Source organism: Hesperophylax consimilis, chromosome 7 (assembly GCF_061612785.1).
Source record: "Hesperophylax consimilis isolate HC1 chromosome 7, BYU_Hcon_1.0, whole genome shotgun sequence".
In the NCBI taxonomy this organism is placed as follows: domain Eukaryota; kingdom Metazoa; phylum Arthropoda; class Insecta; order Trichoptera; family Limnephilidae; genus Hesperophylax; species Hesperophylax consimilis.
Window position 1 is genome coordinate 493,296 of NC_142842.1, and position 26,271 is coordinate 519,566.

The window sequence follows — 26,271 nt, forward strand, 5'->3', positions numbered from 1 at the left end:
GCGATGAGATTAGCAGTCGGTTTAATTAAAATGTGTTCATTTTACTCCAACTGATGGTAATTCTAAAAAAAATTAAAGTTATAACAAAGAAGAATAAAATAATAGATTATTAAAATATAATGTTTACATTTTATTGCGTACATATGCATTGATATATAACGGAAATATATAAAATAATGTAATCTTATTAAGCTTTATTTTATTAAAACGCAAATAACTTTGTTTACATCACTTTATTATTTACAACCACCACATGTTTCATGAACGAAGTTCACCTCATCAGGAGTAAGTATACACCAAAGTCAAAAATTAAATATAGATTACAATTGGAAAGAAGAAATGGAAGGAAGTGTAGGGGTAAGAGTGGGTGGGGTTTATCAGAATTAGGAATTACAATATCGTCAGACCGGAAAGACCAGTCAAGTGGGAAAATATTTAAAAGAGAGTTTATAAAAAAAATCTTGTTGAATATATCTGCTTTTATATTAACATGTTTATTAATTTCTAAAATTTCTAAATTATTTATGCTTTATATCCCATGTGAAGTATTTTAAGACCGAAAAAAACAAATACCATAAAACAATATATTCATAAAACAAATAGTACGGTTATTCTAATAAATTAATAGTTGAAATACTAAATTAAACATAATCTCTTCATATGGTATATTTACCCTATTTCTAAAGATAGAAATAAACAATGGCGTAGAATTCTATTTGTGGATAACGATACTTCCAAAATTATAAATAAAAACATTCCTGGTACTATTCAACCGGCGTTTTACACTAATAACAAATGAAGAAATATATTCTTAATAATAAAGATAGCGATAATCAAACAAAAAAAGAACAGGAGTTTATTAACTCAATTGTGATGATTGTGATTTCTTTTACAAAGGTAAAACCAATAGAAACTTTGAAGTCAGAAATAAAGAACATCTCAGAGCTCTAAATAGAAATAGTGAATCTGAGTTTGCAGATCATCTTTTGAATAATGATCACACTTTTGATAAAAATTCAGGTCTTAAAATACTCCACACACGATATAAAGCATCGCAAATAAATAATTTAGAAATTAGAAAACATGTCAATATAAAATCAGATATAATTAATAAGCAAAAAAATTATAAACCCTCTTTTAAATATTTTCCCATTCAACTGGTCTTTCTCGTCTAACGATATTGTAATTACTAATTCTGATAAACTCCGCCCACTCTTACCCCCCCTTCCACTTCTTCTTTCCAATTATAATTTATATTTAATTTTTGAATTCAGTGTATACTTACTCCTGATGAGGTGAACTTCGTTCATGAAGCATGTAGAGGTTGTATAACAATAAAGTGATGTAAACAAAGTTATTTGTGTTTTAATAAAATAAATAATGCCATCACAAAGTGATAAGCTTCCAGAAGAAATCTTCTTATTAAACGCTTGTTGATGGTCAAGTAAGTTTGAATAACTATGTGTATTGTTAATTGCATATTTTTTTTTAACCCAATAACAATATTATTGAATATACACGGTGTCCGGAAACTCGTAGTACAAGCGGGAAACTGGAGAATCTACACCACATGGGGAACCCAAAAAAACATAAAGTTTTTTGATTTGAGCATTTTCAAAAAAAAAACCAAAAAAAAATATTTTTCGGCTATTTTAGGGTTAAAGTTTTTTCTGGTGTTTAGGGTTGAATAACAGATGTTTTAACCCTGCAGAGCAGAAATATTTTATGATTACACCGGGTTAAATGAAGGGTGATTTCAAAATAATGCTTCAAATCCGAGTTTCTTCATTTGTTTTACTTTCAAATAGTTTTAATTAGTTGGGTACTTTGATCTTCAGTAATAATTTATAAGAATTTGATTAAAAAAAAAAAAAAAAAAATCAACTTCAAACTCGATTTACTCGATAACGAAAGCTCAAATAAAAAAAAAATATACTACAAAATCGACTCCAAATGTGATGTAGATTCACCAGTTTCCCGCTTGTACTACGAGTTTCCGGACACCCTGTATAAAATAATAAAAATTAAAATGGAGTTCAACATATTAAACTTAATAACAATAAAAATAAAAAAAATGCATATTTAAATATTTGCGCCAGTCATTTGGTTCGTTCTTAAAACCGCCAGAGGTGCGCTCTGTCGGCCATCAGGGAAACTATAGCTGCCGTGCGTATCGGCCATTTTCAAGGACCTCAGAACGCGTGATTTTTTACAAAGTCAAACATTATCACATAATTGTGGACAATTTTTATTGTAATGTAGTTAATTCAATGGATTATTAAATTTCTTAAACATATTTTCTTCGATATTATCTAAAAATTATATGAGCAGAAACGATGTTTTTTAAGAAATCTCGTATTACATGAGTCGATCCTATTTCAGTTTGAAATCGGGTCTTTATTTAAGAGTCTTATTTTTTGGATCCGGTCGCGTGAAAACCGAAATGAACCTTTACGGTCTGTTAAAATTGAGGGGCAGAGTTGTCGTCGTTTGCCTGCAGACCCACAATGCGGAATTTACCCGAAACATACGATTTGAATTGACCAATCAGAGGGCGTTGACCGTCCAGACCCTAGCGTAATAATACTATAATAATAATAATAAGCCTTTTATTCTGAACTTCTGTTAGGTACATTAATATTAGAAATATTTTGTTTGTTATAATATATCCCGAAGCTCGGTTTGCCTCTTGGCATAGGCCTCCTCTAACAATTTCCATTGGGACCTGTCACGCGCTACTCTTCTCCATTGATGTCCAGCCGTGAGTTTTAGGTCGTCTTCCCATCTCATGTGTTGACGTCCTCTACTTCTCTTGCCATCTCTGGGATACCAGTCAGTGACATTTTTACACCATTTCTCTTGTGGGTCTCGGATCATATGACCTGTCCATCTCCATTTTTGGTGGTCTATTTGGGTAACTATATCGGCAACATTAGTTTAATAATTAGGTTAATACTATCAGATATATAATACATGCACATTACATTTATAGAAAGAAGAGAAAAGTTGACGTTTTGTTATCAATATTTTCGTCGCTTACATTGCTAACGCTGGCTAAACATTATGAGAGCTATATATCAATTTCCATCGCCAAAATGAACTTACATAAATATTTAGTTGCTGAGAAATAAAAACTTCATAACTTACAACTTTAGGCTATTATGTTTTTTTTCATTTTGTAGATAACTGGCCTGAAATACACGTTTATCATTACCGTATAATAATACTGCGACATAGAATACAAAACTTGTTTTGTTCTGGTATGGTATAAGGTATGAGAGTTGGGTAGGGATCTATTGATCAGTGTGCCCATCTCACCCGATGAATCCGGACACCCCTGCTAAATCACCGGCAGTACCAAACCACTTGGGGTAACCTATGGCAGAGGTGTTGGTTATCCAATAAATAGTTCCTGGGGCGGTGGTACCCAGATAAAACCCATTTTCAAGTTTAATAATGTTCATGTAATATAAAAATATAAACGTCAATCAATATCATTATGTACACTCTGCTTCCCTACACACTCATTACTTAAGGGGTTACACCATATTGGCGCTAGGAAAAAGAGGCATAACAAATGTGACGAAGCTATATTTTTTTTTTTTTTCGTAATAACTTTATTGAGTAAAACCTCAAATTGTAATATTTAAATATTGAAGACAATATTAGCGATTTATAAACGAAAATCAGAAAAGGAAACGGTCACATCTGGGACTCGAACCCAGGACCCTTGTCTTTCCGGGACAGTGCTCTAACTTTTTTTTTTAAATAATTTGTTTAATATTTTTTTTTATTTTCCACATGTACACAGTAGTTTTATGAATAATTTTAAATTATAAATATTTAAAAAAAATCAAATCCCTCTTTTGAAAATCCTTGCTGATGGTATACGTATTTTCTCTATCAGGCGTCGTCTGATTTTTTTTTGTGTAGTGTAATTTAAAAAAAAAATTGTAGAAATGACATTGAAAAAAAACATTCATTTTTATCGAAATTTTGAGTATAAAAATTGTAACTTATGAACGTGAAATCCAACAAACGAACCATAACGCACATCTCAAATTATATTATAAAGAATGGATATTGTAAATAGTAGGTCTTGTACACCAGATAGTTAATAGAACGCAAAAGAAAAAAACAGTACGGCGTCAGCGTCTTAAGCCAAATATATTTTTTAATTACCTCCTGGACCATGAATGAGGTTGCCGCGATGTCCTCCAAAAACTTTTGAGCAACTCTTTTCAATTTCCTGGCCTCTTTGGTCTCGTGTTGCGCTCTCATATTGTCTATAGGCATTCTTCCTATCCCTAACGACTTTCTGGCTGACTCCGCTGCGCTTACTTATAATTGCTATAACTTCGGAAATAATTTGAATTTTTAAATTGTAAAATGCTTAAAATATTCTCAAACTTTTAATTTTTACAAATAATTTATTAGCCAAAATATTTAATTCCATTTTTTAAATCTCAAGGCGGTGTAACCTATGAAAGAAGGCAATATGTATTCAGTGTCGTATATTCAGTTTTAATAATGAAAAAGTTTACACCAAGATCACGGAAATCTTGCGACCCTCGGATCAAATAAAATTTTGTGGCTTTTGAGCTTGTCCTCATCACAGGGAGTTTCATCAAGTTCGTGGGTAAAAATAAGTCATCCTGTAGATGAAGGGGTGTGAGGGGAGAGGGTAAAGGTTGTTAATAAGAGTTATGTAGTTTAACATCTCCAGTGACATCGTGTAGAGATAGAGGTAGAATATATATGGCGCTTTATAACTAGTTGATTCGCCTGAGAAACTCCGCACATTACTTGAATCTGATCAGTGTCCCAGGCATCTGATAAAGGAAGAAAGTTATTATAAACCGTTTCATAACTATGGCTTGTTTTACATGTATATTGGTTACCCCTTGTGCTCGCTAATGATGTGTTGAATTGTCATTGTGTTGAGATATCATGGAAACAAAATTAACACTTAGTTTAACGTCAATAATTGCATACTTTCGTATCGCAGAAATTTACCTAAACTTTATCAGGATGCAATTAAAATATAAAAATTTGTTTAAGACCACGTGTTCAATTTTAATTACACTCTACCGGTTTCGGAAGCATCCTTCCTTCGTCAGGAGAATATTAAAACTAATTTTAACTAAACTAAGTTTTAATATTCTCCTGACGAAGGAAGAGTACTTCCGAAACCGGTAGAGTGTAATAAAATTAAAGTGCTCCAAAAAAATTATATATTTATATATAATTTTTAAAGCCACAAAATTATTGCTTATTACAAATATGTTTATCAGGATGTACTGAGAAATAATACTCGATGAGATATGTGATATTTATTGATAAAAAATAATTTTCAATCTGAAACAGTCTGGTTAGTGTTTCTTCTTCTTCTTCTTCTTCAATGGCGCTACAGCCCATTTCGAGCCTTGGCCTCCTTTAACATGAGCCTCCACCGCCCTCTGTCCTCGGCCGTCGTCTTCCAATCTGCAACATGGAGTAGTCCTTTGGCATCTTTCCTGACATCGTCCTCCCATCTCAGCCTAGGTCTGCCCGCCTTTCGTTTGCCTCTCGGGTGTCCTGTTAAAACCTTCTTTGGTACACGTGTGCTTGGCATTCGGTGCACATGTCCGGCCCATCTTAGTCTTTGGAGCCGTAAATGAGTAGAGAGTCTGGGAGCTTGGTAGATGTCATATAGCTCCTTATTGTGGCGGATTCTCCATGCCTCTCCCTCTCGCACCGCTCCTAAGATTCTTCGAAGTACCTTTCTTTCGAAGGTGTCCAGCCGTTCCGCAGACTTTGCTGTCAGTGTTCCCGCCTCACATCCATAGGCCAAGACCGTTCTAATAATTGTTTTGTACAGGGTTATTTTGGTTTTCCTATGGACGTTTCGGGATTTGAACACTGGCAGCAACGCGAAGTAAGTGTTGTTAGCGGCTGTGATGCGCTTTCTTACTTCTACTGGGTCTTCGTTGTCCTGCGTTATGATGGAGCCCAGGTAGGCAAACTCTTCGACCACTTCAAAGTTATAGGAGTTTTTAAAATTCACTTTATCTTTTATTCTGCGGTGTGGGGTTCTGGTTTGCATCATGATTTTAGTTTTGTTCTCGTTGATTTGCAAGCCCACCTCTCTTGCTGCAGTCTCCAAAGGGTCAAACACCTCTCTTACAGCCTGTAAGGATCTTCCGACAATGTTAAGGTCGTCTGCATATCCAACTATTTGATTGCTTTTGTAGCAAATGTTTGAGTCGGTAGCAATCATTGTCTTCCTCACGACGTGCTCCAGAACAATATTGAAAAGAGTGGGAGCTAAGCCATCACCTTGTTTCAGACATCGTGAACCAACCATCGTTGCTTTTACAAGCTTGACTATTTTGGGCGGTATACCAAAATTTAGGAGTATTTCATATATTTTCTCCCTATCTATACTGTCATATATATATATTTTTTTTTTTTCTTTATTCATGAAATATTAATGTGTACAGTTTTTACATGCTTTTCGACTACCACACTAGACACACGCCCGTATTATGGTAGTCGAAATTTATATACATAGGTTTATATAATTATATAAATGTAATATTTGATAACTTGTTAATCTAAGTATTTTTTTTTCTTACATGCAATGTATGTGTATAATAGGTGACACTTTTACTGGTTCCCAGTTCAGTAGACTGCTCAAGTGTACATCAACCGTATTTTAAACTGTTGATATTAATGAGATAAAATGAACACAATCAGCAAATAAATAGGTTACTTTACTTGTTAAAATAATGAAAATGAAGTAGAAATTATGAAAATGAACTTGTTGAAATAATGAAAATAAAGATTAATTAATTAATTATTAAACTTTTTTCTTTACAGAATTGAATGAAAAACAAAAATGACTAATAAAGAAAATGAGCTTAATTTAATGATGGCAGGCATTCCTTGAAAAAGTTCCTTCCCTTTATAAATAACCAATTTTGAACACTTATGACATACAAATTGTGAGTTTTTGATTTTCTGATATCAATACTCAGCGAGTTGAATATTTTGGGAGCAATATAAGAAAACTGCCGCTGGGCGAAAGCTGTTTTCGTTTGGGGAATTTTACACTTTAGGTGTGACGAGTAACGGGTGTTAATTTTTTGTTGTGTTTTATTCACCAAGTCATTTTTCCGTATGTATATGAGAATGGTCTTAACATATAATTGTCGAATATCTAATATTCTGAGTTTTCTAAAAAGTGGTTCTGATGGGTTTGTTGGCTTACATTTGAATATTATCCTTAGTAACAGTTTTTGAATTAAAACCATGGGATGAAGAATCGTTTTTGCACAACCTCCCCATCCCACTATACCATATGTAGTAATTGATTGAAAAAGTGCAAAGTATACACATCTTAGTGTTTGTAGGTTAAGGATAGATCTGAGAGAGTAGAAAATGTAGCATAATTTGCGAAGCCTTTTTGTTGTAGAATTTATATGGGCCTCCCATCGCAGTTGATTGTCTATAATGACCCCCAAGTACTTAATTTCGTTTGATATTATAAGGTTATCGCATGAACAATTTTTGTGAGGTGATGTAGCCATGTTGAAGTTCTGTGAACATGAATGTATGGTAAGTTTATGATAGTTTTGAGGGAGATTAGGTTTGCGTATGGAAAAAAGTAAGTATTTAGTTTTCTCAATATTTAGAGTGAGGAGGTTGGAATCTAACCAGTGTTTTATTTCATTTATACCATGATTTGCTGTTTCAAATGTTGAATTCAAATTTTCATCTGCAAATATGATAACCGTATCATCGGCAAAAGATATTATAGTGCCACCAGTATCCAAATTGCATAACGAGTTAATGTATATTAGAAACAGAAGTGGGCCCAACACACTGCCTTGGGGCACGCCATATGTGATTGGCAAACTTGTACTTCTATACTCTTTAGCGGAGTTAATAATAGTTGACTGGGACCTATTTGTTAGATAGCTCTCAAACCATTTAAGAGGAACACCTTTTATTCCTATCTGTGAGAGTTTTTTCAAAAGTATGCGGTGAGATACAGTGTCAAAGGCTTTAGCCAGATCCAAGAATACAGCGAGGGGCTTGCGACTTTTATCGAGGTTATCAGAAATTAATTTAGTAAAAGCTGCAATTGCATCTGATGCACTAAGACCTTTGCGGAAGCCGTATTGGTTTTTTGACAGGATTTTATTTTCTTCGAGAAACTTGTAGAGCCTTTGTTTTACTGTTTTTTCGATTATTTTAGAGATTGGACTCAGTAGAGATATTGGTCTATAGTTATTGACGATTGATCTGTCCCCTGATTTAAAGATAGGAATAATTGTTGAATGTTTTAGAGTGTTTGGGAAAAGGCCAGTTCGAAAACTTAGATTTGTGATGTATACAAGGGGCTTAGCAATGATTGGTTTAAGGTGTTTAATTAGTTTAGTGGATATATTGTCAACTCCCGTGGAGTGTGTATTTTTGAGTGAATTGATGATTTCAGTGATTTCTTGTTCTGTTGTTAGTGTGAGATTGAAAGGGTCATAACTCAGATTATCGAGAAAGATAGTATTTGCAAGATTGTTTTCAGACTTGCTATTTCTTTTTAAAATATTATTTGCTAGATCCGATCCGATTGTAGAGAAGAATTGGTTGAAGTGATTTGCGATTGTTTCTGAATTTTCGGTTGCATTTAGTGTTTTATTTGTGATGGTTATTTTATTTATGGGTGTGGTAATTTTGTCGGTGTAGCATATTTCTTTGACAATGTTCCAGATTTTTTTATTATCATTCGCAGCTTCCTCTATCTGTTTCCTATAATAATCTTCTCTGGCCGTACAGGTTATTTTTTTACAGGCGTTTCTGTATCTTTTATAAAATAAGAGAGATTCGTAATCAGTGGGGTTATTTTTACAATATTTATGAAGTTTATCACGTTTGCGGATACAGTGTAAAATACCAGTAGTTATCCAAGGTTTTAGTTTAATTGTACGACTACTTTGATTGTTGTGTGTGTGGGATGTGGCATTTTTCAGATGCTTATGTAGGATGTTGATGAGAGATTCACACGCTAAGTTTGGATCGCTAATTTTGTAGAAATTTGACCAGTTTTCATTGGAAACCAGTTTGAAGAGAGTGTCATAAGAAATTTTCTTTAGTTGTATAGTGGATGCTGGTAATTTTTGAATTTTATGAGAAATGGAGGTGATAGTAGCGTAGTGATCTGTCACAGTGCACTGATATATGAGAGATTTGATATTTAGCTTACATTTGACAAAGACGTGGTCTATGCAACTGGCGAATAACTCTGAGACACGAGTAGGGGCTGTAATAGCTGGGATAAATCCTTGAAGAGTTAATAAATTTATGTAGTCGTTTGCTTGGGGATGCATTGTATTTATAATATTAATATTTAGGTCACCAATAATTAGAACATTTTCATGATCTCTAATACATGCCAGAAACTGATTAAGCGAGTTTAAAAATGGTGTTATATTGGAAGTGCTCGGTGATCGGTATATAGTTAGAACAGTAACGCTATTTTCTATTTCAAGTTTAAGACAATTTGAGTGAGTTATTGTGATTTCCTTTATGGAGTATTGTATATGATTTTTTATGTATATAATAACGCCATCATTTTGTAATTGGTTATTCTGAGTACTGTATTGATTATAGTTTTTTATGTTTTTAGGAATATAGTTATCTCTGATCCAGCATTCGCTCAGAATAATCAAGTCAAAGTCTGAGTCAAGTTCTGTAAGTAGTATCATTAGTTCATTGAAGTTTTTGTTCATGCTTCTGATATTCATGGAAAATATTTTTAGGTTGGATTTATTTAGGGTTTTTTGAACTTCTACAGAACTACTTGTTTCGATACATGGAATCTGCGACAAATTGTCTAAAATATTATTTATATTATCTTCTATTTTTTAAATTGGTGTAAGGTGTTTGTAGCTAAACTTTGGATGAAGACTAGAAGCTGAACAAAACTTGGCGAGCAATTTAGAAAACAAGTTGTATGTAGAGTTTTTACTGTTGGCAATGTTAGAAAATAATGTTGATGTTTCAAAGCAATAGAAATAGGAATAGTATCTTTTACCGGATTCTTGATTCTGACACTAGTACAATATATGTGATACCTCAAAACAAGTACAATAAAAAAAAAATGCCTGTTTGAAGTCAACAAATAGTTGATATATGTCTATATCGAATTCCCAGCATTTTGTCAGGATTTGTCGAGTAGTAAAGAGTTGATCAGTGGTGGATCTCCCCCTCCTAAAACCTGCCTGATACTCTCCCAGCAAGTTCTCTGAATGACGTTCTAGTCTTTCTTTCAAAATCGTTGTGAAGATTTTATACGCTGTACAAAGTAGCGATATTCCTCTGTGATTTTCACATTTCAATTTGTCTCCCTTTTTATGTATGGGGCATATTATACTAGTTTGCCACTCTTCTGGTACTCTTTCGGCGGTCCATATTTTTACAATAAGATTGTGTAGCAGGTTTTTCAGATGTTCGTTTCCATATTTATAGAGCTCTGCCGGGATATTGTCTCCTCCCGGTGTTTTATTGTTTTTCAATTTATTTAGGGCAGCCCTTACTTCTGCCACCGATGGCGCTCTAGTCGTTTCATCATTATTTAGCTCATCCGGAATGTGAGTTGGTTCGACTGTCAGGTTGTTATTGGGATTCAAGAGCTGTTGGAAGTATTCTTTCCACCTAGTCTTAATCTTTTCCTTATCTCCTATTATGTCTCCATTACTATCTCTGCACAGGGATGTGTTGGGTTTGAAGCCCTTTTTAAATACATTGACGCCTTTATATGCTTCACGTGGATTGTTATTAGTTAGTGTTATCTGGTTAGTGTTTCAATATGAGAAAAGTCCAAAACGGCTCATCGAAAAGAACTAGCTCATTTGTGCGGCTTGAACGACTTAACGCTAGTATTTACTACTAAAAGTTAAGTAAACTAGTCACCTATGAATGCTAAGTATGGAGGGTTGGACATACTTGTATATTCACGCCTCGTATGAGGCAGAGAGCACAGAGAAATATTCGGTTAATTTCTTTATTCATAAGCGTATCCGTAGCTGTCAGATATCCTTTGTTTGTCCAAATATTGGCTGGTTTTTATATCCTTTTGGCACCGCTCCAAACATCCACTCACCACTCGCCCCTCCCCCCAGCCACCTCTCAGTGCTCGCTGCAGTGGTGTTGCCACTCGTATCCAACGTGTATCCTTTATATCAGAGAGCGCAAACATTTGGAAACATGCAAGAAGCTATAACACGGTTACTTTATTTATTTGACGTAAATAAATCAAAACAAACATTTCAAGGATCAGCACTGAAAAATGGCCCTGAACATCAGATTTTAGTCTGTGAAGTCAAACAATTCATACAAGGATTGCTAGTCGAGAGTCTCGGCCTCGATTCTCGATGAAGTCATTCCACTCGAACAACGAGTGGTTTGAGTGGAATGTCTTTTGTCGTTTGGCGTGTGTAAGTGTGTACCTTCGGCAAAACTTCAGAATAAAAATGTCGACCAATGTATCTACTTTCGACGGCGATTGCGAGCGGCCTGGATTGGAGAATCAATAGCCTGACCCCTCGACAATGGAGGCCTTCACGCTGTCTAACTAGTATTTCTATTAGTTTGTTTTTTTTTAATTTTTTTTAATTTTGTATTTTTCTACTTTATATCTACGTCAAACATGTTAAAAGCTTGGTCTACGTCGTTCATTCTACGTTTAACAGTATTAGTATTGCCTTTGAAATTGTTTACCTTATCAGAACATACGGGTTTGCACAGTGCGATCGATAACTTTAAAATGTCGTATTGATAGGCGTGACTACTGATGATTTTACACCGATTTCCCGAGCTCGTGCTATGCTGTTGATACCCAGACCGATGTTCATAACGCAATAAATCTGAATTTGATATACGCTGGCAACACTGACGCACCTTTATATTAATTGAAATTCCTTAACGTCAGACGGCTACGTAGAAGTTAAAATAATTTACTAACAAATTGACAATGTCGAATTGAAATATTTACTTTAATATATATTGGCAGTCCACATGTATTTTTTGAAACTGAAAAAAGGGAGTTATTTATTTTATTAGGTGTTTAGTCACAACTAACATATTTTGTTTCTCGATGCAGGAACGGAATTAATTGATCACGTCTTAGATGAATTACTTAAGTCTGTGGATCGTGTATATGATTTTTTCAGTTCTAAGAGCTTAGTTAGTTCATACCTATTCAATAATAAGCCAGGTATTTTGCATGACGAGCCGCGGTAAAAGTAGCTACTTTTGTCTACCGACTATCGGAATCATATTCTGACCGTACACGCTAATTACGCTAACTGACCATAGATGATTGATATCGTATTGACCTAGTAGGGCGTTATCGTTCGTCGGTGCTAACCTTATGGAATTTAGCATTTTCCACAGTTGTGCACCTCTAATGATTAACGTATAACGTGTAACACAGTAGAGCGTGTAGACTGTAGAGTGCTGAATGAAGCCGGCAGTGGGTAGTGTATACCCAAAGTCCGAACTACAAAGCTAAAGCCAATCAGGTATTCATGAAGCCGAATTACGCGGTTGGCTTTAATGCTTTAAGCTTTAATTAATGGCTTTATCACATCATATCAAACTGACTCCATATATACTGACTTCAGTAAAGCATTTGATAAAGTAAACCACAGAATCTTAATACGTAAATTAAAATTGTTGGGAGTGAGAGAGGAGCATGTTTGAATGGTTTAAGAGTTATCTGTTGGGAAGGTACTTAGCGGTAAAGGTTGATTCATTCACTTCCTACAAATTTGCGGCATCAAGTGGAGTACCGCAGGGATCTCATCTGAGCCCAATATTATTTTGTTTGTTCATCAATGACATAGTAAATATTTTTAGCAAAGTCAAAGTTCTGTTATTTGCCGATGATTTGAAGATCTACAGAATAATTAAAGATGATAATGATCGCGCTATTTTGCAGTCGAATCTGAATAAACTATTTGCTTGGTGTTCAGAAAATGATTTGCAACTAAATATTAGTAAATGCCAGATTATTAGTTTTTACAAAGGTAAAAATCCTCTTCATTTTTCTTATTTCATTAATGGCGCTAATCTTCTTCGAGTTTCACAGATTCGAGATCTCGGTATCTTATTCCACGAAAGTCTACAGTTTAACTTACACATCGATGAAACTACTAGCGATGCAATGAGAATGCACGGTTTTATTTTGAGAATGGGGGCAAAGTTTAAAAATGTGTTAACTTTAAAACATTTATATTGCTCATTAGTACGAAGTAAAATAGAATATAATTCAACAGTATGGTCACCGTTTTACAAAGTCCATTCTCAAGCCTTAGAAAAGATACAAAATAAATTTCTTCGGTACATCAATTTTAAAATGAATATTCCCATCGAATTTATAAATTATAATAACTTACGTACCGAAATCAGACTTCTCAAACTATCGGATAGAAGAGTTCTAACTGATATATTATTTTTATTCAAAATTATCAAATCTCTCATTGACAGCCCTGAATTATTGGAATTAATTTATATGAATGTACCTGCCAGACAAACTCGAAGCATAGACACTTTTAAATGTAACAATAAACTCAATACTAACTCTTCTTTGTACTCACCAATTCCAAGAATTCATCACCTTGCAAACAAATATTGTAAACTTATCGACATATTTGGTGTTAATAACTTTGAGAGTTTCAAAAGGCAACTAATTTTAGACCTATTTGCTAGTTATTAACTTGTAATATTTATTAGCTTTAGAAAAAGGTCTTGCCTTCATACTTTGATTTACTTTACCATATTATTTTCTAATTACCTTATGAGTAAATTATATTTAGCTATTTTATCCATGTACATGTTACACTTATATACATATACTGTCAACTTACTATGAAAAAGCCCGATAGGGCGTTAATAAATAATAAAATAAAAAAAATAAAAAATATGGAAAACAAATTGGCCTCTATTTTCCTTGCAACACGCATAGCTCAACGGGCGGTGATTGATAGGATATTCTTTGCCAAAAATTGTCACTTCTTTTGTAATATTTTACTGTAGTTTTTCAATGAAACACTTTTCTTAGAATACCAAAACATTTTTATATGCCCTTTTTATGTGAATACCACACAAGAATCCCAACTGCTCCCTGCTAACCGGAGCCAGTGAGACTAGGCGAGGCGTCTCCGGTTGATATATGTTGTGAAGCTGAAAGGAGATGAGAGAGGTGAAGGTGGGAAATTACATGGCTATTCAGATCTGATCACCGAACACGGCTAGAGCAATTTTAAGCAGCTTTTCGATACGATTTTATGAAAATTTAAATTTAATTAAATAATATTTGATCGCGCATGCCAGGATTCGAATCTGCGACCTATGGATTCGTTTTTTTTTAATACATTTGTTTTTCCCATTTTTTACATTCAGTACATAAAATATTATAAATATCAATAAGAATAATGGAAACCCACTAAAGCGCAGCCTGTGCGTGGGTAATATAGTTAAATACATTATATTATTGTACCTAGAAATAAACAAATTGTGGACATATAAAAAAAAAAACAAGATTAAAACTTTTGTAAGCGGTTTGTATAAAAAGTGTTTACAATAGTGTATAGTGAAGTTATAAGTGTTTAGTGTAAAATTAAGTGATTTTTTTTCCTTAAAAGATTGAAAGTACGAGGTCCAATGAAACTGCAGTGTGTTTGCATTTCTTTTTTGTTCGTTTGGGGAGTATAAAATTCATTATTATTTCCAACGTTGATTCGGTTTTCATTTATTTCGAATTTATTTTTGTTTTTAAAAATATTTTTATAGTTTGCAAAATAAATAGTTTACGGAGACAGAATAGTTTACATTCTTTGTATAACTCATTTGTTGAAAATGTTCTTTTCCGATTATACATAACTTTCATAATATAATTTTGAGTTATTTGTATATGTGCATGAAGCGCACCACTCCATCCTATTATTCCATATACGAGTGAAGATTGCACCGAATAAAAATAAATCGTTTTCTCTTTGTCAATATTAAGCTCTTCTTTTAGTCTGTAAAATGGGTACGTAAGATATCTTAATTTTCAGATGGTACTATTAATTTTTGATTGCCAATTTAATTTTGTATCAATATATATACCCAAATATTTGATCTTTTCAACTTTTCCAAGTAAGATGAGCATGTTTCTTGATTACAGTTAGCATTATGTATTCTAATTTGAAGGTGATTGGGGGTTGGTTTTTACTATTTTTATAAAAGGTTAGGTAAAATGTTTTACTATAGTTTAAGAAGAGTCTATTATTTTTAGCCATGATGAGACATGTGTAATACATTTTGTTGCCTTCAAAAAATATTCGAGGACCCTTTCACCATGAAGGCCGTCAATTATATTTTTTAACCAACGCTTTACGGAGTACACCAACACAACTGGTGAGCACAATTTCCGATGATGGACAATGTATGTGACAATTGTGTTGCAAATTTCTCGTGCATTTTTGATAATTTGTTGACGGCAATGGGAAAGCCAAATAACAGATGCTTGCAGGAGATCTATTGTAATGTTCAAGCTGTTGCCTTTTTGACGATTTAGTAACGTCCCAAAATATTATTTCTTTTCTGATGTCAACGTACAAAGTATGAAAACAATGATCTTGTTTTAATTTGAGATTTTTTATACGAGTCCCGATATAGTTTCAATATGGAGATCGGTATGAAAAAACGGATCGTGTAAAACGCTAAAGTCAAGTCTCGGTAGATTTAGAAGGGCCTGATAATAAGATGATTAGTAATAAATTTAATCAATTTGTTTATTTTCAATGTCCAAAATAATATAAATGTAGGGATCGTTGCCATAACGGCCACCTTACTCTTGGTGTGGCAGTCTTACAGTGTAACAGCATCGCCTCCGCCGGGAACTAATGGACGCCATCCATTATAATTACTCTTAAGTTTCAGATTTCAGACAAAAATAATACTGTGAGCCCTGAAAATAATATCAAGACAGATTTTCGCTTTATTTGATTTTCCGTTAAAATTTTTCCAGAAATTTTGAGATTTTCACGAGGAAAGTGATTTTCGGAAGCGGACCTAACCACTCAAATCCATATTTACATAATAACAGCTCACAAAGTGTTCTTTACCAACTTGAAGTTCCCTCCGAATTTGTATATCTTGCATAAAAGCAGACAATGACAAAGCAGGCAATTATCAGGATGTTTTGGGTTATTAGATGCCGCTTGCGATTCCACCTTCTTTAGGCAACATTTCGGAAAGCTTTATAGTGACCATCATTAGGGCAGATTTTCTTTTATTTTTTTTGAGTTTCTAAATTCTTATATTCCATGAAGTGGTGAATCATTTAAATTTACTGAATTTAAAGTTAATGTTTTTTATACAAATAGAACGGCGTCATATGCGCCTCACAATTTTTACCTCATATGGGTTTATTTAAATATTACCTGGCTTTTATAGACTTAGGATGCCTTGTATTTTATCGGTAGGGATTTTTTTTAACCTAAAAACCCTACAAAAATTGCATGTTTTGGAGCATCATATTCTTCTGCTTCAGCATCCCCAACAGCCGACAGCGGCTATATACTACATACGTGTCTGTTTGTGTTATGTTGGGATCGGGGGGGGGGGGGAGATTCGGCTGCGCCTTATTGTAGGGAATTCCTCCGTATTCGCCTGTGGGAATATGGGAAATTACAGAAAACCATATCCAGAAGGAAACGGCCGTCTGTCAACTTGTAACAGAGGCGGCCTTCAGTAACATCGGTATATGATGTCCTGCATTTTGAGGTGTGTCTGTTTTTATGTAAATATGTACTTATGGGAAGATAGAGAATAAACATACATATAGCTTCATAAAACTTCTACATTAAACTTATAAAATACAATATAAATAGATACATAAAAATAATATATTTTTATTAGGGCAGATGTGTAGATTGTGGTGAAGTGTGTATTTAGTGATATCGAGTTGCGCGCATCAATTTTAGTATGGTTTTCGGCATTTAGTTTTGGTGTAACCTTCAACTACCAGACACCAAGAACTAATGAGCGTATCAATTAATCTTCTATTTATATGAATACGAGTGTCTGTAGCAGGCGGACGGCGTTTTTTAGATTTTAACCTTTAAAATTAAAGAAAGTCGCCGATTTATAAAAGCTATTCCCATTTCCTTTTACCGCCCCTAGCAGAATTTTGATAGGTACTCCTTGATGAAATTTTGCACACTTTACTTTTCAAATAATAATAAGAAGAAAATTACTATCTAAATCAGATTTCGAAAAATTGTGTGCAAAGCCTGGGCGACTACGGTTACTTCAGCAGTATTATATAATAATAATAAATATAAATAATATCACAAGTCTTGATAGCGACTTCCCTTCGTACTTCTCCGTCCTTATTATTACAGACAAGTCGCGACGGTTTCTATTAAATCTTCATGTTTCCTTCGGCGGATCGCTCAGTTTGGGTTCGTTCATCTTTAACCCAAGATATTATACCTGGAGAGGATATAAGATGTAATTTATTTTTATTTTATTTTATTTAAACGCCCATTTAATAATGGGCTTTTACATATAATAATGTTCATATTTTTTTTTAGTTACACAGATTACATAAAAGTGACTAAGTAAAAGAAATTAAAAGATTACTCAGTGTTAACTAAATATAGGTTACATAAAATATAATAGTTTAAAAAATATAGGTATGATTGAGTACAAATAAGAGGGATAAAATATATATTATCTGCCAAAATCCTCCAAATCAACGATAATGATAATAAGAAGGTATAAAATTTAAAAAATATTTCGTTGGTATATAAGTATTTTGGTTTCTAGTGGCGTGAAGAAAACTTGGGCTGATATTGTTTTCATGACAGATCCTGATTTTTCTCTAAACATATTCAATTTAAAAAATCTACTGCCGGCCCCAAGCCAAACGGCGCTAGTAAAAAAATCGAGGGTCTTAGGTTAGGTTGGTTATTATTAGCGCCAGCTCCTTGGTTCCTTGGTAATTTGGCAATGGTCAATTGTCAATTGCATCTGTATATTAAGTTTTTACTTACGGCCTTCTGATGTTTTCAACTAGGTATATTTATATTATACACATTGCTTCTGTATATTAGGTTTTTACTTACGGTCTTCTACTGTTTTCAACTAGGTATATTTATACTATACACATTTCTATTTTTCATTCAACTACATATTTGAATTTTGGCTCAATTTTAGAACCCGCTTTATGATTCTTGTTATTTACATTTCCACTTATGACAAACTGCCAGAATTCCTGGATTCATGAAAATTAAACAACGCGGGGAAAAATCATTTCGTCAGTAAAAATATTAGGAATACAACCACATTCACCTCAAGGGCCCTTCATAACTTCATTTATTTAACCTGTAAATTATCACTTACTTATAACCTATAACTTTCATTTAAAATTTAGTACTAGTGGCTTACAATTATAGCTAGCATCTAAGAACTTATATTTATAACTAGAGACGTATAGCTAGTATCTCAAAACTAAGATTTATAACGTGACCTAAAATGAATACTTATTTATAACCACATATATGACCAACAGGGTTTTTATATGTACTTACATAATACTTCTATATGACTTACAACTATGCCTTTAAAATAATGACTTACAACTAAGCAACTGAGAACTGAGACTTATAACTAGAGAGATATAACTAGTATCTCACAACTAAAACATATTTACGGCTAACTGGACCTTAATATGTACATATAAAATACTACTATATGACTGAAGTTACTAATTAGCTGAAAACTAGAGTCTAATATACATATTAACATTTGCAAATACACCTTATTGACCAATTATAATTTGTATATTATTAGGTATAGATTACACGAAAAAAACTTTTCTTACTTTTTGTAGAACTAAATACTGTTGAAGAACTAGACAGATTAAATGTTCAATGTGATATGAGGTGTTTCATTTAATTTGACGTTTTACCTCCAGAATTTTTTAATTTTACAAATTGATTAGCGCCAAAATAACCTACTTATACAAGGTGTTCACGGACGTACTTGACTTACTTTAAATCAGTGATTCCTGACATTATTTAGAGTAAAAAATTTATGTGAAATTTTGACTCCGGTGACTTTTTTTTCTACAAATAGAAAATCCGAAGGAATTGAACAGCAAGGGTCGATGTGAAAATTGTAGATTTTTAAAAAAAATTTTGTGATAAAAAAATCAACGGTTTAAAAAAAAACTCAAAGTCATCGGAGACCAACATTTAATTTGCATTTTTACTCCAAATAATGCCAGGAATCACCGGTTAAAGTAAGTCAAGTACGTCCCTTAACACCATGTATATTGCGCTTTCCCAGGATTTTTATAACTTGGCCTCCACTTAAGTTATCTTTACTTCATCAATCAATTGATACGATTTAACGACGGTAAAAATGATATTCGTTAAGTTACATGGAGAATAATGTCAATATTTCTTCTTTCCCTTCATCTTCTCGACATTTCGTTTAATGGAATTGATTTGAAACTTTATTCAATGAGGGTGACCTTGACTCTCGTTAGATGTATTTTGGCTCCTTTGTTACCCATTTGTGTATTTTCTTTAACAGATTCAGAGACAAATAAATAGTCCTTAGGTTCAACGAACAGTACATGTATAAATCATAGACAATACAGTAACAGTACATGTATAATGTCTTTCCGAATTATAAAATCATTTAAATATCTACTTACTAGGAAGATATCGAAAGTTTATTTATTTCTTAGAGGGACAAAAGAGACATTTATAAACATAATTGTATTTATTTAACTACGTCAGACCTGGTTGTGTTACACAGAGTCAATATCAACATCATTGACGGACCTGCCATCTTCGCCACTATTAAATTTCATGTGCCGACCAGGAACACAAGACAACATTCTGCAATACATACACAAGCAATTATCAGACACACACACTAACCAATAGTGAACCTAGGAGTCCCACAAGGATCTGTATTGGAGCCAATACTTTTTATATTATATATCAACGAGCAGTGCTTAAAATACTGTTTTATCAAACTGTTTTGCAGATTTTATATTTAATGAAAAATGATTTTGAAGAAGTTATGCTCAAAATACAGTATGACCTGGATCAAATATCTATGTGATTAAAGATAAACAAATTAAAACTAAATGTTACAAAAAGTAAATACATAGTAATAGGTAAAAAAATTAACGGACTCAGTAAAATTATTATAGACAACGAAGAAATAAATTAAATCAAATACTGAGGCATTATAACAGACAATCGACTCAAATTTAATTCTAACTTTAAATTATTATTTTAGAAAATGGCAAAAAGGTTAATTTTTTAAGAAGAATATGGAATAAATTAGATGTAAATACAAGTAAATTAGTTTATAATTGTGTATTAGCTTCTCATTTAAATTACTAGTGTCCTTTTTTTGTGCAATCAAACACAGATAAAGAAATTGCGAATGATTCAAAATAGAGGTATGCGAGCAGTATTGAATTGTAGTAGATATTCTAAGATAATTATTATGAATAAAAAACTAGGAATGTTACATGTGTATTTAAGTTAAAAAATAAGATGCTCCCAAAATACATGTTTAAAAATGTTAATTTTAATTTCGGAATTCATAGCCATCCCACGAGAAAACTGTGGAAATTTTAGACTTCCAAAAACAAATTTTGTCGGGAACCCAAAATAATCTCTATTTTATAGGCTTTAAGATTATTAATGAATTACCAACAGATGTATATAATATATAATATTACGTAAAATAATTAAAAAAAAATTAAAATTTCCTTCCAATAATTTACTTACGCTCATTTACTCATTTACTTAATTTACGCTCTGATGTTCTGTCTCCTTCTGTTCTACTTTCTAATTACAGCGCACTTTGTCTTACCGAACCATACAAATGTTGAACTTGATTTATTTAATTTTATGTAAGTACCTAAAGCAGGCACGATGCAAAATTAGTTTACATATTTGGATGTTTTAATACGTTGTAACAACAAAAATAGTAACAAAAATAATTATCTAAATATGTAAAAGTAAATGACAAACAAGAATGCTTAAAATGAAAAATATATATATATGTCAATAAACAATGTATTACTGTCGCCTGTACTCTGTACTGATGAGACACTGATTTTCTAGGTACAATATTGCCATCTTTAATCTCCTAATCTACAAAATCCAAAATGGACTTATACACACAAACACAACATTTAAACAAACGTCACAAGTACACGAACATTATACTAGGCAACATAACAAATTGTGCACACATGCTGTAAGGACTGAAAGTGGCAAAAGAGGCATTGGCCACGAGGGTGTACAAATATACAATCTCCTTCCAGATAAACTTAAAACGGACAGTATAAATGTATTTAAGAAAAAAAACTTTTTAATCTTAAGTTATTAGAACAATATTAGAAAAATATTTATTTAATGTTATATATTTAAGCTAAGAAAGTGAAATGTAAATTTCTTTTAACTTAATAAATAAAATAAAAGGCTTCATCATAAAATCAGTTTAATATGATTAATAGTAAATAAAAAAATAAAAATTCATTAAAAATTTCTATTTCATTATTGAAGCAGTGGATAGTGTTTTAATTTCGTAATGTTCGCAGTACAGGGGAGAAATATCCTGTATTTGTGTGCTGGCTTTAATATTGAAAATGTCTTTCATCCTCCTTGTTGATTTTCTTGAAGGTGTGTTGATGTTAATTTGGGATAAAATGTTTGTTGTATCAACTGATGTATGTATAATTTTATGTACGAGTTTAAGCGATAAATCAGAAAGTTTACATCTGGCTGTCAGTGAGAGTAGTTTATAGTGCAAAATTCGGTCATTATACGTTCAAAATTGATCAGATAAACCTTCACGATAAGCGATTACACGGGTTAATTTTCTTTGTATGGATTTGATCCTATAATTATAAATCTCACAATTGGGAGACTAAATAGTAAATGCTTTGTGATTTGTAGCTTTGTTACATCTATTAAATCAACATTTATATTTTAAAGCTTCTTCGTTTTTTAAATAGTTATAAAAACTTATAATAAGAAATTATACATACAAGCTGTGCGAACAAAGTCAGCTCTTTGTTCTACAATTCTACTGTTTTGCTGCTTGAATATAATACAAATTTGCTGCTTACATAAACTTGAGATGTAATATCTTATAATCTAAAATACAATCTTACAATATAATTTTGACTTTCTTTCAACTGCCGAACCATGAATTAGCGACTAAGAACATCTGAAGGGGAAGGGAAAGAAAAATATCTTTCGAATAATTTTATTTAGGATTCAATAGACCCTGAATAATAATGGATGCATACTTCAAATCTAAAATTCTCTTTCCATTTGCTCTTAAGTCATTGTCTATATGCCAGCCCTACATAGCACACCAAAGGGAACACCGAAGGAAGGTACTAGGTAGGACTTGGTATGTGGGAACTTGGTATTTGGTATCTTGGTGAATGGGTACTTGGTAGGTATAGTGGCTGGAAGGATTCGCTGGCAGCGCGTCGCGACGCCGACGGCTGGAATGGGTCTCCTACAGTTGGAATAAGGAATGAGGATACACGGCGCGAGCATGAATGTATTAGTACTGTCTCTACAGAGGGTAGAGAGCACTAGACTACACTACACTGAATAGTGATGTATTAGTAGCGACAGAGTGATGTCACCACTAAGCATGAGATCGGGGAAGTATCGCCGTGTGGCTCGGCTCTACTTGGATGTCTGATTCACTAATGGATGAAGGGGAATAACCACCATAAAGCGACTACATTAAGAAAATATTTTTTAAGATATTCAAACGATTTTTTTTATAATTTTGACAATTTTCTTTTCAAATTTTCAGAGTTTTTGCTGTGTTGCATCCAAAAAACAAAACTAGAAGGTTAAAATAATTTTAAGTTCAGCACTCAGTAGCAACAATGTTCACCTTCGCAAATCGATAAGTTGTCGTATGTCGTTATATCGTCGGTGTTTACAGATCTGAATAAAGAAAAATTATGTTCATTAAATCTCCGTCTCCATTTCTTCAGTCTTTTTTATTGTGGAGAGGAAGGAAGAAACTGAAGTAAAAAGGAATGAGGGGTTGTCAGGAATGTGGAGGTCTGTGTGTCCTGGAGTAATATATGAGTAATGTTGTAATGTCACCACACGTAGCGAACCACTTGAGGTGATCAATGGCAGAAGTGTTTATCAACAAAATTTCAATTAGGGGTGATAATAAAATTATTATTAATTTAATAAAATAATAAAATTGTATTACGAAATTATTTGATTAATGATTTTTTTCCGACTTTATGTACGGGTTAAATCTTCCCCACAGGAAAAACTAAACCCTTCCACACACTTTTCCACAAATGATCATCTAGTCAATCCACATTATGCAAGTGCATTATATATTATAAGCGTAATAAATACAAAATAATACAAAAATAACACGTCAAATCACCAGAGATCAAATGGGAAAATAATTCACAGACTCCAGATATTTTCATATCAGAGGGTTTGGCTCGGTAGAACTTCTAATTAGACCTATAAATCCTACTAATTCCTCAGAATACATATTTAAAAAATCTTTCGTAATCCTAAATGTATTTAAAGTGACTGATTTTTTAAATTAATAAACTAAATAATTTTATTAAAATTTTAATAAAATTATTTAGTTTATTAATGAAATTAAATTATGAAATTGATTAATGGAATTTAAATTTGACATTTATTTTGTCCAACAGTTGCAGTTACGACTTCCTGGAGATCTGGGAACCCGCCCCATCCAACCAGAGCGTCCTTCGCGGGGGTGACGCGCCCCCTACCGGCGGGGACCCCCCCGACAGGCGCACGCTGTGCGGGGACTGGAGCTCGCGCCTCAAGCTACTGAGACACGTGTCCAGGGGCCCCCGGCTGCACCTGAGGTTCGAGTCCGACTATTCACATCACTACACCGGCTTCAAGGCCACGCTGACCATGGAAAACGGTAAGTGCATTTCAACTTCCTCACTAAATATCTTCTCTCTCGCAATTACTCTTCCAAACGTTTTTTCTTCTACATTTTTAAAATGACTTAAGGTAAAAGTTATAGGTTACATATACGTTTATTTTTCTAATTTTATATTATCAAGCAGAAATCTTTACAACAAATCTGAGATATAATGCAAAATTGAATAATTCCAGTAATATTTACACTTTACTAATTTTCTACAAAAAAACATATCTATAATGAATAATTAATATCTACAAAAAGTATGACATCTTTATTATAAAAAAGTAGGTTTCCTTAAAATAAATGACGGATAAATCGGATGAGAGTGGCAGGGGTCTCATGGAAACACGTCGTCACGAAAGGGATAATTCAATAAAAGTTATGTACTTGCACAACGCTATTGTATCTCTTTGACAGTACCTATGTCATGACAAAGTAAATGTTATGTAGCTTCATTCAAAACTGAATAACTATTAAACATACTAGCATCTAATTAAAGGCTTTGTCAATCCATGCCTAGGCAGGTGTTTACCTTCTCATAAAATATTAGTTAATAATGTAAGGATGCATGAAAACATGGTGTAAGTTAAATTAATGATAAAATTAAACCCATGTAACGGAGGAACGGATATTATTATTAAGTATTTTTGCTCGATTTTTGAGGAGATGTGCAGTTTTCCGTGAAAAATCACATAGAATATATACTTTTAATAAAAATTTTAAACGGTGCTATTTTTAGTTACCGCACACAAATGGTGGTACCTTTCACAAGAGTGCTGATTATTTTACCAACACCTTGCAGAGGTCGGAAATCGTTATAAATATACACTAGATTTATTAAATCTCTCTCTCAACAAGCGTGGGCCAATATAACAGAACTGTTCTCCGTGATTGGCCGGGGTTTTCTTAGATTTCAATTATTATTCTTATTTTATTGCGCAAAATGAGAATGCTTTGCAATATTTGGCTGAATAAGATCTCGAGAAAATATGTGACTTGCAAAATAATACCGAGGCGATTGTCAGAAGATATAACATCGCGTATTCAAGAAATGATGGATTCGCAGCAGAGTATTACAAACACGTAGCCAGACATATAAATTGGGCTTTTTGTTCCATGATATTTCAGTGAATTTTCACAAAAGCTGCTGAAAGAGATTTGATCAATTATTTACTTTATTTACCGAGAAAAACCTTTAACCCAGACACATTTTAGGTCTATAAAATATTTTCGATGAATAAATTCAAATATTCATTTTTCTGCAGTAGTTTTATTCAATTGATAATAAATAATAAGCATTCAATTAAATTTTTTGTGTGCCCACACGAAGATGTGAGATGGAAGAAGGTACAAAATACGCGATTGTGCATTGATATGAGCTTGGCAAGGTTGGTAATTGCGAATTGCTAAAAAATTAATTTAAATATTTTTCATTCATTATTTTATATATTTTTTAACTCCTTTCCCTCCCCACTGTCATTCAGGAATGTTTTTATTTTATTATGATTTTAAAACAATTATTAATGTATAAAATAGACAGAGGGTGAGCATAAAAAAATACAAATACTAACCGCCCAATAACACTGGTGAAAATTTTATTCAATTGATGAACGTCCGTGTGTCAGAATCTCATTAATATAGAAACTGACATTAAATAGTTGATGGAAAGATATAAGCATTGTTTATCCAGCCAAAGAGGTTCGTTTATCATATTTATAAAATTGAAATAATAATAAATTTTCGTCGAATTTCGGAATTGTTCAAAGGTATTTTTAAAGTTCTATTCAAAAACCATTTTAGAAACTAGATAAAATTACTTTTTAAATTTTTCTAAAAATTGCAATAATTTAATTTCAAAATGATTTTTTTTTTTTTTTAAATAAAATTGAAAAAAAATACTCCTCTTATTTAAGGAATTTGCAAGAAAGCTGTCGCTTCGCTTTTTATCTCGTTTGTCCAATTCTAAATTATTAAAATTTACAATAAACTAGTGATCCCGGGCAGACGTACTCTTGCCACAGACCGCCTCTATGTATTGACATCTGTATTACGCATATAGAGAAAACATCACACTCAAACATCGTTGTATTTTCAGGGAAACGTTTAAATCAGCACTGAAAATTAAACGATCAGTGTGGTATTTTCTCTATGTGCGTTATACAAATGTCAATGGATTTGTTCCCACTACCATCTATTGACAGCTTTATCCTATAAAAAAAT

At 32.9% G+C, this 26,271-nt stretch overlaps 1 protein-coding gene across 1 annotated transcript in view; it reads left to right on the forward strand.

Annotated features, from left to right (window-relative positions):
* The window catches only part of LOC149422101 (uncharacterized), a 592,400-nt gene that overhangs the window by 378,265 nt on the left and 187,864 nt on the right, over positions 1-26,271 (forward strand). The window contains exon 10 of the mRNA XM_089633082.1: positions 23,804-24,045. Coding sequence (XP_089489208.1) covers positions 23,804-24,045 — 242 coding nt within the window. The remainder of the gene's footprint in view (positions 1-23,803; positions 24,046-26,271) is intronic.